At 47.6% G+C, this 18,534-nt stretch overlaps 1 protein-coding gene across 1 annotated transcript; it reads right to left on the minus strand.

The window, feature by feature from the left end:
• Positions 1 to 2,281: 2,281 nt before the first annotated feature.
• LOC114859120 (vasorin-like) lies at positions 2,282 to 17,401 on the minus strand. The gene is made up of 2 exons (XM_029157036.3): positions 17,113 to 17,401; positions 2,282 to 6,529 (listed from the first exon to the last, which is right to left on the minus strand). Exon 2 carries the CDS (start codon positions 6,506 to 6,508, stop codon positions 4,382 to 4,384), a length of 2,127 nt encoding a protein of 708 aa, XP_029012869.1. The 5' UTR covers positions 6,509 to 6,529; positions 17,113 to 17,401; the 3' UTR covers positions 2,282 to 4,381.
• Between the last annotated feature and the right edge of the window lie 1,133 nt (positions 17,402 to 18,534).

Here is an 18,534-nt window from a genome sequence, read left to right on the forward strand (position 1 = left end):
TTTTAAAGATTAGGAATGCGTTCCGAAAAAGGGCCGTAGCTCATAATGTGAGTAAGTGCCAGAAGGTTTAAAGCATTTGTAAATAATTTAAAACACTGAAGTATGTGAATCTCATTTAACCAAGACGTCCAAGTTCTTTGTGCCAGAACCTTCTCTTCAAACTGCATCTGCGCCCAAAAGGCATAAATCGCACTCTTGATGTGAGAGCAACTGTAGTTGCTGAGGTTCTTCTTGACATGAAGCACAGATGTGATGAAGCTGGAATTCCTGGATGTGACGGTGAAGCAGAGAACATGAACACGTACTGCAGCCGTGGATCTGTCTGCAGGTCCATCTCACCCCCCCCCCCCCCCCCAACAAAGACTGGACCAGATTGTTTGAGTAAAGCCCCCCCCGCTAGCTTGCTCTTTTCTCTCAGCACCCGGCAGCCGGAGCAAAGCGTCCAAACTGGAAGCACATTTCAGGGATAATGAGGGTGATGGGCTGTGAAGCCGGCTTTGCTGGGGTTCAGCGTGGCCCCAGGACGTATCCACAGAGTCAGAGACTGCGGCCGCGCTGAGGCCTGGCCATGTTTCAAACACAGATATCGGGCTGTGATTGTGTTGTTGTCTTGACCTGGGTTTCATGGCACATCGCTGAAATTCCACTGTAAATACAGGGAAAAAATCCATGTCAGGCTTAATTTGTACTAAACTACTGGCGGTTTTGTTAAATGCAGTGCTTAGATGGCAAACTGTAATTGAGGAACATTTCGGCTTCAGCTCTAATCTGGTGCTGGGGAGCGGCCAAGTGCTTTTGGGTGGAAAAAAGAAGTCAGTGCATGGTTTGGATGGAGCTGCAGCGTTCCAGCTATAAGGCATAAATGTCGCCTCGCTTCCAAACACTGCCAGCTCAGAAGCCTCACCACTGCTCCTCCAAAATACAGCGCCAAATCCAACCAAATGGGACCGGGGACCCTGGACTCATTTGGTCTGAGGTTCAGGTGCTGGTGGTTGCTGTTCGATTACAGCACTAACACTGTGTTTGTCAATGAACGTGAGGCCAGAGGCCTCAAGGGACGGAAGAGGCACTACCGTGGCGTGCGGCTCTCACATCAAGGCCGTTACCTCCTCTTGTTAAACCTACTTTTGTCTTCAGGCGTGGAAGAAGCTGCAGCTCATCTCTCCTTTTAACACTTGTCTGTTTTGTTTCAGTCACGGTTCAGGAGCTGAGACGACAACAGCTCGGATACGTGATAAATTCTAATTTCTAAGACGTAAACAAAAACATTGTGCGTTGCCACAAATGTGCTTTGCACCGTTTCCTCTCGTGTGTCTGACTAAGGTTTTATTAGCTTTCCACTGGTTTTTGCATACAGTAGCCAGATTTAGCTGCTGTCCAAGGCCACACGAGTTTGAGCTTCTTGTTTTAGCAAACGCACAAACAACCAAATAAACGCGTCTACCCCCAGTAAGCTAAGGATGATAATCTAAAACCATGCGCTTGGAACCACAGCGGCTGTCGTCAGTCCTACAGTGGCCTCACTTTTAGAGTCTTTTTAATTAGAAACTCAGAGGGTATAATCTGCTCTCTGAATATATAATTAGACATGCGTGTTTGTTTTTGGGCCGTTTAGTTTGTCTGGGCTTTAAGCACGTTTCTTTGGCTAATCAAGAACTAGCTCATGTCTACACTGTCAATGCTAACGCATCCCGCTACTCGTCTGCTGCTAGCGGAGCCCGATAACGAATTTAATCTTCCAATGCCCCTCTCTCTACAGCCAAGGATCACCAGACTTACTCTAGAGTTTTTATTATTAGGCCAGACACATGTGAACAGTGAGGCCACAATCTATTTCCTCTAGTTGGATCGCTTGTGCACGCTAATCACTGACACAACAATAAATGGGGAGGTGCACGGTTTATTGCTTCTATAATTCTTGGGGAACCAAGCGGAATGTGTTTGAAAGCTGTTGGCCTCATGACCAGGGTTTCAGGATTTGCATGTACTTTGGGAGACAGCAACAGCTACAATACTGTATGTGGAAATGATCGCTTGCTTGCATCCCCTGATATGTTGTACTGTACCTCTGACTGGCTCCACAAAAGATTGTAGTGGACCTCACAGCATTAAACTACTTTCATTACTATAACTAAATAAAAATGCAATCACAGCCAATCACTTCTATAAAATGACAGTGTGCTCAGTGCATTTGCATCCCATGCTTTCTGTATTTTCAGCACCACATTCCATTTTGCAAAATTGTAAAATCAACAAATAAATGTGACTCAACACAAACCACTGTCATATTCTCATACGTTTTAATACTGCTCTTTTCTTCAGCAATGCTTTTCTGAAAAACACGTACACGAAAATGTAACAAACGCAGAACATTAAGAAAAAGATACAACGTTCCCTAAATAAACAGGGAAGGTATTGTAACAAGCACATTGAAACTATTTCAAACATTTCCTGCTCCTCTCACTGTCCAGAGCAACAGAGTTCCAGTTGATATATTGGGCGAAAGCAGATATTAGAGCATCTGTGTCTGTGTTTATACTGGAAGTTAGACAGCGAAGAAAGTGATCAAGCCAAAGGATGGTAGGTGGATTTTGGACAGTTCTGGAGAGAGGAAAGTGGGCTCAAATATTAATCTGAGAATGTACGTAGTGTGGGGAAAGACACACACACACACACACACACACACACACACACACACACACACACACACACACACACACACACACACACACTACAACAAAGGAAGGCATTGGTTATAAACCTGGCTGAAATCATTACATTCCACTTCATGTCTTTTTGTGTTTGTAATGTAATATCTCAGTAGAATCTTGTGAGACAACGTACTGTAAAAGCCCTTTTGTTCTAAACATATGCACCAGGTAATACGAGACTTCAAGACACCAGTAAGGCTCTGCAACAGCGTTGCTAAGGCATGTCTTTGTAAACCTAAAATCATTTGTATTTTAAGATTATTGAGGTTTTTCTTAAGTAGAAAAGTATTCAAAAACACAAAGTAACATTAAAGGTTGTTAATATTCTTAGCCCCAACATGGACAGAAGAATACAAGTAGGCGAATTTAACCTGAACTTATCACAGTCTTCAAACACACAAGTCAATAAAAGCTGTTGACTAAAAACATGCTGGATGCACGAAGTTAAGACAGAACCAGCGACAGAGTGAAGCTAAGGAAACACTGTCTAGACCTTACCTTGGAAACAATATGGTCAGCAACACTGAGAGGAGACACACAATTCTGCCTGGAGTCACTTTGAACTCACCACACGTGTTCTGCTTTATGGGAGTTGGCTTTGAATGGCGTCGGTTGCTTTGGCGGTCAAATAGTCTGAGGCTTGTCTCCACAGCGTCTTTAAGGAGCGCTGGCAGAGGTCTGGCAGGGCCAATATTGTGTTTGACACTCCACGGTTACATTCACATTCTCTATATTGTTGGAAAATCTTCCTGTATATAACGCAGCGATGACAGAACATTTTATGGATGCACATTTAAAACTTGTGCAAATATTAATTTCTGAACTTAATGCAAGAAAATCAGGGCAGTTTTAGCTGCATAACACTAAAAATACAAACAAATTGTCAGTTCCATGACTTGAGCTATTTTAAACAATAGGGAAACTTAAAAAGAAATACTGACTAGACATCAACAACAAAAGACGTGATACAAACACAAGCGAAGGGAAACATTGTAGATCTCATGACACTGATGTTTCGAATGGTCCATGTGAAAAAAATGATTAAATCGTGTCAAGATAAAACATGGACTTCAGAAAGTTGGATGAGCGGTCTGGGACTGGGACGTGGAAAACAAAAAAATGAAGTTCAGTGCATTTTTTGTACAACCTCCAAAGAGCAGCTGGACGCGGTCAAATCCTCATTTGTACCATGCGGACCTCCAGCCAAGCCAAGTCTGCACCACTCTGTACCACTCACATCTGCTCCTCTGTCACCTACTTCTGTAGCCGATGCTACGGCACATCCCAAATCCAGCAATAGGATTACAGCTCATTCATATACTTGTTTAACAAAAGAACATTGGAAAATAAGCAGTCCGTTACAGTCACATCCATTTCTGCTGCTTGTAAGACCTTGTAATCTATTGCACTCAGTTTAACCTCTCGGTGAGGTTTAACCACCATCGAACTTGCTCGACATCATCTCCAGCTTGATACCTTGCAACCACACTCTGCTTATTATTCCACAGCGATTTAGCACATTTTCAATATGCTCTAATCCTAGGTTCAATCCCAAATGTGTAAGTGCAACCACAAAATGTGAATGTTAATGAGACGTAGAAGGATCTCAGAGGTTCTGATGGCCAAGCTTAGTGTACACAGTCTTTTCCAAGAGTCTATCATGTGGCATCTTAGAAGTAAGATGGTTTTATAAAAGCTACGTTGTTATTTGACTGGCAGTGACCTTGCATCAAGGGTACCTCATAGTCCAAACCCCCATTTTGTTGCATAGATGGAGGCAGCTGAGGATTGCTGTGACAGCGGTCAATCTCTGGCTGTTTGCTGGGAAGTGAACATGTTCCCCCATTCTCCAGGCAAGCTTTAATCCCCTCCAGCTCCATGGGGTCTGACTCACTCGGGCCGAGCTCAAGCTCCAGTCCTGCCATGGCCTGCCTTCTCTTCCGCAGACAGATTATCATTCCAGCCACCACTGCCAACCCCAGCACCAAAGCCAGTGCAGCCAGTGCAGGAATGATGGTGTCTGTTAGTCGACTCTGTGGCTTTATCTGGGGCCCAGAGGTTGTCACCAGAACCCCTTCGGTACGAGCCTCTGTACACGACAATGTTTCTACGGTGCTGTTGGACCTAGAGCTGATTTTTTCTCCCAGGGGGCTGGCACAAACTGAATAGGTGCAGTTGGGTCTTAACCCACGTAACGTGTACTCAGGGTAGGATGCGGGAAGACTCAGAATAATGGGGCGCTGGTCAGGCCCTGACAGGTTACGATAGGTTAACCTGATGCCACGAATATGTGGTCGTGTTTCAATGAATCTGTGCAAGTCGAGAAGGATAGACGTTGAGGTCACCTGCCGTGAGCTAATGGCGTCAAGTTTGACTGGCACTACAGGGGACACACCTTCTGTCACTGAAGGTTTTGGCAGCTCAGGAACTTCATCCACATTTTCACAGTAAAGGCCAGAAGTTCCTGAGGCACAAAGACAGCTGAGTTGACCCAGTGGGTCAAAATTACAGGTGCCTCCATTGAGACAGATGTTTGATGGGCAAATGTGTTGGTCGTATTGCTCACTGGTGGAGCTAGGTGAGACTGGAGGCTCTGATAGAAGGGGGAAGATTTCTGTTCTTAAGGAGACCGTTTCCTCGCTGGGGGATCGAGGAGGAGGAATCGCATTAGTGTGGGTGGTTTCAGGAGATGTAGTGGGCATCTCAGGAGCAGGAGTGCTGCCAAAGGGAAAGCCAATCATCTCTGTCGTTGTGGTAGGTGGGCATCCAAAATCTTTATGATCGAGCCCTGAAAGCATCTTTCCAGCATTAACTAGAGGGAAATGGCATCTCGTCTCCTCAGTTCTTCCAACAGTGATGCCCCGCTCTCTTATCCACACAGGGAACCAGGCTAATGGACACAAACAGTTGAATGGGTTCTCAGCTGCTGTCAAGTGCATCAACCTAGGGAAGGCCTGGAAAAAATTCTGAGAGAATCCCTGGAGATTAAGTGAACTGAGATCCAGCTCTTGAAGTCCAGTCAGTTTATGGAAGTCTTCCACCTTGAGCTCCCCCAGTGGATTGCCTGCCAGGCTAAGCTTGGTTAGCCCCTTAAGAGAGTTCTGCATTAGGGCCAGCGGCACCTCAGACAGCTGATTCATAGAGATGTCAAGGTCATGGAGATTTCTTAGAGAGGCAATGAGAGCATCATCCAGAGAGGTAAGCCCCAAGGAGGTCAGTTTGAGGGCCTCCAGGTGTGGAGTATTGAGATCTGAGGGTCCTAGAGATGGGAGGGTGTTGTAGCTGAGGTCTAGAAGCAGAAGTCTAGGAAACTGAAGGGAGGGCAAGGAGGAGAGTTGATTACCTTGGAGCTTGAGTTCTAGCAGCATCTCTAAACCATCAAAAGCTCCCACATGGATGATCTGTATGCGATTTGCATGAAGATAGAGCCTCTCCAACTGGACCAGCCCCGAAAAACTATCTTTTGAAATGTGAGTGATGTGGTTAGAGGAGAGGTCCAAGTTCTTGAGCTTTGAAAGCATCTCAAACACACCATCTGGAATCTCTGCCAGCTCATTTTGGCTCAGATCTAGCATCTCCAACTCCCCCAGGTCTTTGAAGTCATCTTGGGACAAAGTGTGTATGCCGTTTTTGAAGATGTAGAGGTGTTGGGTGGTGGTGGGGACACGGGGCACAGTGCTGGACTGTCGATTACTGCAAAATATGGAGTCCTTGAGCTGGCAGGTACAGTCCACCGGACAGCCTGAAGCCGACACCAGACCAGACGAGAGCAACAGAAGCAGGACATGAGCTAACATGCTGATGTCAGGCCTGGATCCCTGGATGGAAAAAAGAGAGAGGGAAAATGGGTTAGTTACCACTCATCCTAATGTGAGCTGAAAATATATATGACAGTTTTATATAAAAAGTAACTGAGATATAGAAATACAAAACTTTTCTCCGTCCACGAGATGAAGCTCCTTTTGTTTGATAAATGCTTGTTTTGTTCAAAGCAAACTCTGCTTTCAAGCACACAACAGAGTAAAAGTGAGCATTTCCTGTTTTCCATCCTTAATGGGCAGGCCCACCCACTATGACCCTTCCTGGCATAAGTGAGAAACCTATTCGGTCTCTTGCCCGTGTTTATGACATGGTCTTCAGCCCGTGAAAGCCGGTCTGCAGCTAATGCAGCTGGACCCCCAGAGCCGCACGGCTACACACAAACACATGTAAGCAAAATACGCAGTGAGTCTGAAGGCACAACGTCTCCTCACATCATTAGTGGAATCATGTTACCAAAAACCCGGGCAGCTTTTGAATGTGTGTGTTTAAGTGGGATGATGGAAATGGGCGACAAGCCGTCCATCAACACACAATCAGAACGGGCTCGTGTGCGCGTCCAAAGGCAGCTGTACGAAGGTGAAATGGAGCCAATGACCAGGTTTAGGTACCAAATTATGGTGGTGTTTCACTAAAGGCTGGCCAATAAAGTCAACAATCAAGGCAGACATTCCACCTTAGCTGGAAGTGATGGTTAGAGCATAAACAGGAGGAGCCACTGTGACCTGACGTTAAAACTGTGAATGGGAAGTGCTCTTTGTTTTCAGTTCACACCACTCACTGACTCATAAATGGCAAAAGTGTTGGTGTGCGGTGAGCGAGGTCAGAACTCGTTAGCGTTAGCGTTCCCCGCTGGCGTTTATAGAAGGCGACCTCAACAAACCGCGCTAATAAAGAAACGGCACCTCGACATAAAGCGTGAGGCTCCGAGCAGCTTGTTCCGACGTCTCCCTGGATCTGCCCCGACTTGTTGTAAACCACCTAATGATGTCAGATGATTACACACTCTTTGGATTTCTGAACCAATTATCAAATATAACTTGTTTCCACCTAATGTCTTGTTGGTAGAATGTCTCAGTTTGGGACAAAGGGTGAAAATCTGTACAGGTGCAAACAAGTCAGATGAACTAAAGAATGAATGATCACCGCTGTAACCAGCACCTCGACTGTAAACCTGCAGCCCGACTGATGACTCAGTTCTGCTGCTATGACAAGAATACGGCTGCCTTTGTTTGGAGCACGTTCCTGCTTCACATCGTGCATTAGGGCGCATGCTGTTGTGTGAGTCCAGTGTGTAGAGGACAGGAGGAGCTGCCTGTCATACCTGCTGCCAACGCAGAGGAATGGATGGAATACGATGAATGGAGTTGAGAAATGCGGCAGAAGAATATAGCTTGCTGTTAACAAGCTAAACCCCGTCATTTAATTCACCCAACGACCACAACTCATGGCTTTGCGACTCCAAACCTGTGTTAGAACATGCTCTGCAGGTCAAAGCCTCCGGCTGAGACGCATCGTAAAGCGTGCGGAGAGGTTGTTGACTCACAGACAGGTTTTTAGCGTGACTTCTGTTTGAGTAAAGCAGCTCCAGCTCTTATTTTGAAACCTATTCCTGAAGGTCTGGCCAGAGTCAAGCACTACATGCAGACAGATGATGAGCAGGAAGCCAAGCACAAGGGCTGCAGAACAGTTGGACCAGTTCTGCCTTCATTACAATCACAAAGCCCGTGTTGTTCTCCTAATGCTGCTAATTAAACGTGACAGTGAGCATTCTGCGGTTGGGACGCGGTGAATGCCCGGCTATTTGTCTGAGTGGAGATAAGTCTGCCTGATGAAAGCAAAACACTGCCGTCAAACAGACACGGAGCAGGTCAACAGGCAGAGCAGCACACACACAGCCTTCACACCGACAGACACACAAACAGAGCCTGGAACACAGCTGGATCCTGTTACCCACAATCCTCTGCAACCACCTCTCACCGTGAGACGGAATGATGAGCCCACATAAACCTTTGTCCTGGGATGTGAAAGGGTAGAGAGAGAGGGAACAAGTGTGAGCAGGAAACACACGATGTGGCAGAAACAGTTTGTTAGTAGCCGACAACTGCTTTCACTCACCACACATCTGCTGTAAACAAGGACTGACTCCACTAAAACTGAGGTTTTACTCTCTGCTGCTCAGAATAGAAAACAAAGCAGACACCGACACCAGGAGGTGAAACCATCAAGGAGTTTAATGAACACAGATGAGGCCAAAATCAACTAATAAAGGTTTCCAGGAAGTCCACTTGAAGGAAATGGGGTGAAAGGGGATTTGGATGCATGGTTGGAGAGTGGGGGGGTGTCATAGAAGCTCGGTCTGCAGGGAGATGACTTCATTTCAGCAGAAGGGGGTGAGAGCTCGTACCTCCACTCCCACACAGTGGAGCATCCTGTTGCCTCACGCCCGGTGTCCAACCAGTCACTGCCTGAGCTGAATAAAAAGCTGTGACCGAGGCGTCGGGTCAACGTAACAGCTGTCAGGTGATCTACAGTAGGAGGACACTCAACAGGGGGTTATGTTTCCTTCATAAAAGGTTGAAAGAGGCGTTCATACTGGATACCTCACAATAACATGCAGTAGAGAAATGCCACAGTCTGAAGGAAAAAACTCCCTCACTCACTTTCATCCCATCAAACACCAGTTTAACCTTCCTAAACCTGGTTCCTCCCACTAAGCGAACATCTGGACGGAAGACGTTCATGTTATAATGAAAGCATCCAGCACTGGATCAGTGTCTACAGAGAAGTGACCAACAGCCACTAAACGCTGTTCGTTGGGACTCAGGTGTGCTGCTGCTGCTATGCTAACAATGCTAAAGGACATTTAGGTGCAGTGCTGCAACTTGCCAGAGCTTCTGTGGGTTTAAGGAACGTCTGTGCAGGATCCAGTTCCCAGAACAACGCTGGGACCTGTTTACAGCTGTGTGTGGTATTAGCTGTGGGTGTTTGTGCGTGAACATCCGCACTCCTGAACCTTTTGGTGTTATTCACTTTAGTTATGAAAAACTGAACTTCAGTATTTTTTGACTGGTTCTGGATCTGCCACTGAAAAAGGTGAGAAAGAGGCCATGAATGTGAAAAGCCCGTGCTCCTCCACCTCTCGCTGGCTCGGAGCCAGTTGCATGTCAGCAGTTGGAAGTGAAGAATGTCACCTGTGCTGAGCTCCTCACAGGTGTGTCAGCGCACGGCTGCAACAGAAACACAACTTTGCTGTTAGCGCCTTTTGTCTTGAGTGAGTCAGTGCCAGCGCACAGGACTCGGTGCCTTCTTTAAATTAGTGTTGCATAACAACTTTTTTCCCCATATGAATGAAATTCCAGAAGCAACAATAGCAAAGCGTTGAGCCTGACACAGTGAAGTGGAGTGTTATTAGTGGAGTGTTATTAGTCCCTCCTTTCCCTCTGAGACCCGTCGGTTCCTGCCGTCACTTGTCGCTGCCTTTATGAGCTGTTTACATCTGGAAGCTGCATCTCGCCCGAAGCCGAGGTATGAGAGCGGTTCCACGGCTTTATTACGCAATGACCCCCCAGCGCAGCACGCGTTGTAACAGTCTGTAGGCGCTCACATGCTCCACCTGCCCGTCCCTGTCAGCAGCTCACACCTGATGCTGACTGATGAGCACCGGCAGCGCTTTGGCCCGCCGTCAGTCACCGAGGGCGGCAGGATGCGGGTCGGGCCTGACTGCAGGGCAGCACACGCTTCCCCTCCGGTCCCAACAGGTCCAGACAGATACTGAACCACTTATCAGCGCCTTAACAAGCAGTGGGCCTAGTTCTGGCCCAGAATTGTCTCAACAGACACGTCAGTGAGTAAATGAGAAAGCTGCTCCTTTTTACTGGCACGTAAAATATTAAGCCCGTTGTTACATAGGTAACAAACTTATTCTCCATCCTCAAAGAAGTGGCTTAATCATAATCATAACCATGAAATGTTTCCAATCCAAACCCGACGAGACAAATGTGCGTCGTGTGCGGTTGTGGACATAAGTTACACAACAGTTCATTTTGCATTGAAGGAATGAGCTGTGACTCCTCGCTGCCGTCGAGCTGCACACGCGCTGCAGTGTTGGCGCGGCTTTGTTTAATCATGAGACTTCATTCAATTTGTAATGGATATTTAAAGTCACAGCAAAGAGGCCCGGAAAATCAGTGACAATACGCTCTGTTATCAACAATCACGCGTGTGCACATCATATTTGTGTAATTATGGCTTTACATGAACCTCAGTCCGTGTGTGACCCGACACGTCCACGTTCAAACCATCTCCTGCTGCTGCATCACCTCATTAACCAGCGTTATGTCAGAGCGTGGGCAGATTTACTGCTGAGGCTTGTGTGGGACCTGGCAGCGTGAGCACGCACGCACACACGCGCACATTTGAATTATAATCAACAAATATATCTACAAAATTAACTTCAAGAAGTAGAAGAAGTAATGTAGTACAAACAGCGTTTTGTGACCACGTCTATGAAGTAAGATGTTATTCTACTCTGTGTGTGTGTGTGTGTGTGTGTGTGTGTGTGTGTGTGTGTGTGTGTGTGTGTGTGTGTGATGGATGTTTACTTTGTCACTTATCTATTTGCTTAAACAGCTGACAGGTCCTTTAAAACAAACACACACACACGCAGGCACACACACTGGTTTCCATTGAAAGAGGAATCAATTAGTGCAAACTGAGCTGCGTGTTTGGTTCTGTTGAAGCCAGTGACCTCGGCTGGTTCATGACCCAGGAACAAAGGCTGCGTTTCATAATGGGATCACAAACCTCCAAGTTTGATTCTGTGGTGCTGTTCAGACCCATCCTGGTCTGAAGACCGTCGTGTAAAAAGCAGCCAGTTTCATCTGTGCCTCCACAATGAGTCGTGTTTAATGAACAGTGGAAATGCTGATGTTGTTGGGTTTGGACCTGATGACACACACACACAGAGGAATCCACAAGCTCCTTTCAGAGGTTCTGAACGTTCACCTCAAACAGGAGACAACTTATTTAAAGCCGTCACATTCCCTGAGTTCTGCTGGGCAGAAGTTTGCCTTCAGGTGATTTAGTTGAAAGGGTCAAAGGTCGTGTTTAGATCGGTGTCTTGCTCCTGGTGTTTGTTTTGGTTTGGGTGCAGAGGTTTCTCAGCTGCCATTTCAGGTGCTTCACCTCTCGTCAACGTTGTGTCATTTCTGTGCAGACTTCAGCCTCAGTGTTCTCCGTGCTTTACTTCAACTCCGCGCTGCGTCGCTGCCGACCGGCCGCTGACACGCGACAAAAGCCCCGCGGTGGACGAGGACGGAGGAGACACACGGCGTTGTGTTTGTGGTTTTATGGAGCGTTCATGCACACGCACGCGCGCACACACTTCCATTAGACCTGGCATCACAACCATCAACAGCTTCATGACCGGGAAGAGATTTCTTGAAGAGTCAGGTTCCAGTCACACGTGAGGTTGATTGCGTTCTCAGACGTTCTGCCTGATTTTACCGCTGAAGCAACAGCATGAACGAAACATGCACAACTTCTGTGAAATGTGAAGCATTTTCATGCACAGCCCAAAATCCACACAGGCGGTTTAGTGAACGTGTTTCTGCCTCGATAACAATGTCGGTTCAGTTTTAGCAGCAGCCTCCGGTTTAAACATGAAGCCATTTAGTGCATCAGTACAACTATGACATGTTACGGTGCAGAACCTCAGCCTTCCCTTTGTTCTTTTTGGGTTTTTAGGCATTCATCGGTGGATATGAAGGATGGGCCTGTGATCTGCACGTCCCCAAACCAAATGTAGCAGCTGCTTGCAGCGCGTACAGCGTGATCTACCAGACGCTGATCAGTGCGTTGCATGTAATGTTCACCGGCTCCCGCTCCTCCCTCCACTCTCCACTGCAGAGCCTTAAAAGTGGCTTTTGACTCTCATCTGTGAGCAACATGTCCACATTAACGACGCCGCAGACTCGCCCACAGCCGCAAGTTGCCAAGTTGGATTTACTGGGCACAGGACGCGTCAGGTTCCGAGTCAAGTGCAAACCAGTTCAGATTAAAGCGCTGAACACACCTGAGGTCATCAGTAAGAGCTGGAAAACGTTTGACACCCCTGTTTAAACGCTCTGCAGCGAACGGGTCACAAAGCTGTTGGTCTCGTTCCTGAAAAGCTCACATTTTGTTCAATAGCAACCATGTGGAATGAATGACAATAATCTGTGCAACGACTTCAAAGTGTTCAGACTCATCATCAGCTGAAGGCAGTTGTTGTTGTTTTTGTGACCGCTGCTTGTTCAGTGTAATTGTTCTCAGTTTTCAACACTTTTAATATTTGTCCTGTTTTACAGAGATGTGAGAGAAGTGAAGAAGCAGATATTCCATCATCAGCATCTCCGTTACTTGGATACTTACATACAGTACTACTGTATGATTCAGGCCCTGTATGAAGCTTTCTACTTAGTATAATGCAACTCAGCGTTGGAGAAGTCTGACGTCTGTGACATTAAAAAAACACCTGCTTGAACCGGGACCTCAACCTGCTCTCGTAAGAAGCCACAGCTGAGGATATGTCACAAGCCCCAACTCGCCGGCTGGATCAGTTCCAGGCGTCCTCGCGCTCAGCTGAGCCCAGCGGTGAAGCAGAGCTCAGCCTGGACCCACGTCCGATTCGGGTCAGAACGTCCTGATTCAGGCCGTATCTCTGTGGCCTGCGTTTCTTCTGCTTTGTCAGTTTCTGTATGTGGTGTGTGGCCCGACTGGTCTCCTCTGTGACCTCTTGACCCCCTAATCTCATGCCAGGTGCAGCGGGGGCTCTGGGGGAGTGTTGTCTTAACAAGGAGAGCGGTTTGTGATAAAAATGTTTGAGATAAAAGACAGATCTAAGTTCAGTTATCTGTAAATGACTGACTGTTTGTGTGGGTGTGTAACTCAATAACCTCAGTATTTGAGGTGGTGAGTTCGAGTGCACACCTCCACCTGCTGCTCCTCCAGCTGAGACTGTTCTGTAGCAGCAGAGGAGCAATAACTCCTGCACAAACACTGAGTTTGGCTTTTTGGCTCGAGGCTAAAGTACAAATGAAGTGGGTTTCAACGCTCCCGGTGAGTTTTGTTGAGGAACGAGGCTCTGAACCGACGGCGTGTGAGCAGCAGTTCACCTTTGTTTTGTTTTGGTGGTTTGACGGTAGCTGCAAAAAACAGGGATTCAAAGTAAACGGTAGCTTCTGCCGCGCGTCGCGTTCTGCGCTAACGCACTGTAAACATCAGCCTCCGACGCGCTTCCCCTCGCGTCTGCTCCCCATTCCTTCCATAGTTGAACCCAGTTTGTTTTCACGTTTCACTCCAGCATCATTTATCACTGCCCACAATGTGATTTCCTCTCGTACCTCAGCAAACAATTTAAATCTCTTTCTCTGGACGTTTGGAGCGGCTGAGTCTCTCCACGCACGCCGTCGCTTTCACAGACTCCTGACAGAAAAATCTGATGTTTGCCAGAATTGATTTGTCTTCAACAAAACCAGAAACACAGGCTCTGAACGTCAACTGTACAACAAAGGGAACATGACACGACACGACACGCCACGCCGACACTCACACTGGTCCAAACTCACACCTGAGCTCCATCATTCGCACGTCCCAACGCACGAGCCGCGGCGGCTCCTCTTCCATCTGGAAACGGCATCTCTCCTCACCTGTTGTGGCCTTTGTTCAGACCATCGCGGGTCCTTTCAAGCGCTGCACCCCCCCCCCAGGCCATGTCTACTTCTAACCTGTGTGTGCAGAGGAGTGGGTGAATGTGGATGAAAGGCTTTGTGCATGTGCACATCCACATGATGTGCCCTCAGGAGGAGAGAGGGGCTCAGAAGAGGGGGCTGGAAGGCAGGGTTCCACACACACACACACACACACACACACACACACACACACACACACACACACACACACACACACACACACACACACACACACACACACACACACACACACACACACACACACACACACACACACACACACACACACACACACACACACACACACACACACACACGTTATGTCAACGCTTCAGACAGCGAAGGTGTCAAGTTTAGAAAAGCTCTGCTTGTGCAAGTCCAGACGCTGCTTCTGAGTTCATTATTGTGCCTAATCAAAGTTTGATGACTAAATTTATTTCCACAATAAAAATAGTTCAAAAATATGCATGAGTTGAATTCGTTCGATTCTGTGAGCTTTGTGTGATGCTTTAAACTTTCTTACTGTCAGGGTCCAACCTCTGGGAACCATGAATACATGTCCTACACCTGGTTCCACTCCATCAACTTGACGCAGATGTGCTTTAGACGTCTTTCAACTGTTCTGGTCGTGTGTATTTAAGATTCTGGCCTCGATCAACACTTTGTCTATCAGGTTTAACTACATTAAAAGCGATGAAGGGAGACACGACCTGCAGAGGTTCTGAACAGCTACTCACTGGCTCATCGGACCACGCGTCTCCTGGTACTTCCTGGTGCCGCTGAGGAATGTTACAAGGAGTCTATAAGTGTCACCCTCTGTACCTACATGCTGAACCTCTGTTTAAAGCAGCCGCTGAGAGGATGAGGGGGAGCTACGTAGAGACACGCTCCGTGGCTTAGCAAAGGGGGGGATCGGGTTCGAGTTCCCCCCCGCTGAGCACGTCAAGTGTCAGTCGGTTGTAGGTTTGAGTGTAGGATTCCTCTGGTGTCAAGTGAGCTTGTAAGAGACGTAACGTGAGCCCTTTTAAATTGCTGGAAACAGAAACCAAATTTAGCAAAAGCCAATCTGCCGTCATTTAAATATGTCAAGTGTCATTAGACCAGGAAGTGTGTGTGTGTTAGGTTCTGGGTAATTGGGAAAAATGCATCTGCCAAATGTGTGAGCAGACGAGGAAGCAGAGGTGTCGTCGGCCCGTTCAGCCAAGGGCTTCAGCCCTGAGCACAAAAACGTCTGAGCCAAATGATTTAGCAGCCGCGTCCGCTGCATCTGCAGCCCTCGCTTCCTCAAACGCTCCCAAATGAGCGCTCTGCCGACACTAAACGCGGCGACGCGAGGGGAGCCTGTGCACAGACTCATTTCACCCCGGATGATGGAAAAGGAACGTCTTCAAGTCTCTCTGGTCAAGCGTTTGTCGGTGTCATACTCATTACTTCCAGTAGAGGGCGCAGCAGTGAACGCTGCTCCTGTCGCACTTGATCTGGCTTTAATGTTAGCATTTCATTTGCCATAACAGACATTTAACAGGCTCCTTCTACAGCAGCAACACATGTATTAATACTGCAGCATCATTTAGTGTTTTAATATCAACAAAATGACAGATGTACCAGTGGAAGTATTTGGTCACAGCTGCAACTGAAGTAGAGGTTGATTAAAGAAGGACAATAAGGAAACAGCCTCACATTTAGGAGACCTCCCAAAAAACAGAAAAACTGCAGGACTGCGGAAGAAAGAGTGTGGAAGGGACGTAAGCAACTGGAAACAACAGCCGGCAGGAAAACCTTGTCCCTGCGAGCAATGAAACGAGCCTTGTTCAGCCTCAAGAACCAGAAATCAGAGCAGCCCGTTACACTTTTTACTCCCCTATAAAACCCATGCAGCCGCTGGTACAGTGACCGAAATGTGACCCGAAGGGCGTGTGTGCCGGTTAAAGCCCACGGAGAGGAGGGGTCTTAAGCTGCGGCTGAAAACAACCCAAATCCCACCTTCACTCCAGCTCTGAACTGCCTTCATGGGGTCATTAACTCCCTGATTGGAGAGCTCTCGGTGGGCGCCTCCATTCAGTCGTCATGGTGGCGTGACCCCCACACTTATTAGACGACCCCTGGGATTAGAAGTGGGCGCTGCGGGTTAAGCCTTCACCTCGAGGTGCTCCGCGCAGCATCTCACAAAAACCTTAATTAAATTGCCAGGACACTGCGTCAGGAATGTTTGCCCGCTCGCTCGGTGCAGATCTGGGCTCCGTCCTGGAGTCGCACCGCTCTTTGACTTTCCCACGCGCTCGTGCATCACGTCGCGTTTGTTTTTCTGCCCGCTCACGTTATTGACTCGGCTCGTTTGTACTTCGTGACCACGGGCAGTGAAGGCAACACACGGGAGACGATCACGGCCTGCACGAGAGCCCCACTGGTCCCAGATCAGCTAAAGCTTCACAACTTCACATCCCTAAAAGGAACAAACCGCGTGAGGCTCGTCCCAGAGGGGAGACGCGCTCCGTAACGCCGAGAACCTCTGATCCGACACATCTCACTCAAACTGCAGTCAAGCCGCAGGGACGCGGACCCGTCCGTGCCCGCGGCGCGCGCGTGCGTCCGGCAGGTCCTGACCCGAGACAGTGATCCGTGCGCGAGAGGAATGCGAGTCCACACCGGCAGTCAGCGCGGGACGCGTTCGCGCGTGGACCGGGCTCGTTAACGACTTCGGGAAGGCGGAATCACGTATCACAAGCAAAGAGGAGCATCTGAACGCTTCAGCGTTTCCCAAAGTAAATAAGTAAATTACTCTGAGCTACAGTAATTTACACTGTGCGCTGAGGGAGAAGTTACAGCTGGAGTCACTGCGTGACGCTTACCTTCGCAGAGTAATCCAAAATCCGTCGGAATGCGCTGGACCTGGTTTCTGGGTCGGTTTTATTCACGCTGTCGTCGCGACTCCTGATGCAAAAGTCCGCAACGGTTCGCGTAACGCATCGAGTTCACGCACCGTTCAAGCCCCAACTGCGTCTCACCGCGGCGCACTCGTTCTGCTCCAAAACCCCGCTCCGCCAGCGTCCAGAGGCGCACGAGCCCTTTAACAATAGCGCTCATTGAAGTGAAGGAGGCGAGAACTTCAACGAGCCGCGGAGGAGACGAGTGGGAGGGGCCGCGCGAGGCGGGAGCGCGCGGCAGTGCGCGTGCCCGGGCCAGGCTGCACCTGCAAAACACATCCACGCCAGGAAAAAGCTTATTCCCGTTCTCGAAGAGTGAACAGGAAGTGGCGCACAACGCGGCGCACTGTTTATTAGTTACTACTTTAGTTTCTAATCTTGTAAATATGATTTATGAAACAGCAGAAGAGCAATAAAACAGCCTGACCTGTAAAGACGGGACGACTTGAAATGTTACTGATGGATTAAAGACGATCTCTTGTTTCACATTCTTCTTCTGTAGTTGACTCTAAGATTTTAATTTGTCATTTAACGTAATAAAACATAGATCCTTTAATTTCCAGCCACTTGAGGGCAGTGCATTGTTTAAACAGACGACTTACTGCTTAAAGACGTCAAAGCGATTATTCCTGGGATGTGATTCAAGCAGAGGATGAAACTTCTTAGCAACTGCAGAAAAATTGCATTTGACAAGTATTATGTGATTAGAAGCAAAAATAAAGCTGAGTTAATTTAATATTTATTACAAATTATCATGTATTTATATTAACTACTATCTTCACACTGACTGATGAGCTCCACCTACAGCGTATATTTGCATTAACGCATAACTCTGTCTTTTCGTATTTCCATTTTAAGCCGTGTATTTATACTTAGGCTTGGGAAAGTTTCTGCAGGACCACCAACAAGCAGGTACTTCTATTTGTCACCCGAGCTGTGAACGAGCTGAGCACAGAGACACTAAACCCAAAGGTCGAGTTCTGCTGCATGAACAGTAACACGGTGAAACCTGAAGCTCTAATCGCCATCACAAGCCCACGGCCCGACAACATCGCTGAGCTGAGTGTGAAGCACCTGTGCTGGTGCCAGTCACACGCAGACGCGATAATTCACCTGCAGAGGAAAAGCAAACGCTACATATGAACATGAGTGGCATTTGAATCACACCTGCAGCTGTACTGTCCACTTCACACATAAACAGTCAGACAAACCATGACATGCAAAAGTGTGTCCATCCACATGACTCACACTTACAAAGCAGGTCACGTCTCAGGAAGTTACCTATGATTTTAAATAAGAAATAAAATAATAAAACGTAAAAAATACATTTAAAAGCAAAACACTTAA

The sequence above is a fragment of the Betta splendens genome, chromosome 1, assembly GCF_900634795.4.
Source record: "Betta splendens chromosome 1, fBetSpl5.4, whole genome shotgun sequence".
Classification (NCBI taxonomy): Eukaryota; Metazoa; Chordata; class Actinopteri; order Anabantiformes; family Osphronemidae; genus Betta; species Betta splendens.

Bases quoted from the DNA above. Each gene is read 5' to 3' on its own strand.
- LOC114859120 (XM_029157036.3), bottom strand. From the start codon at position 6,508: ATGTTAGCTCATGTCCTGCTTCTGTTGCTCTCGTCTGGTCTGGTGTCG.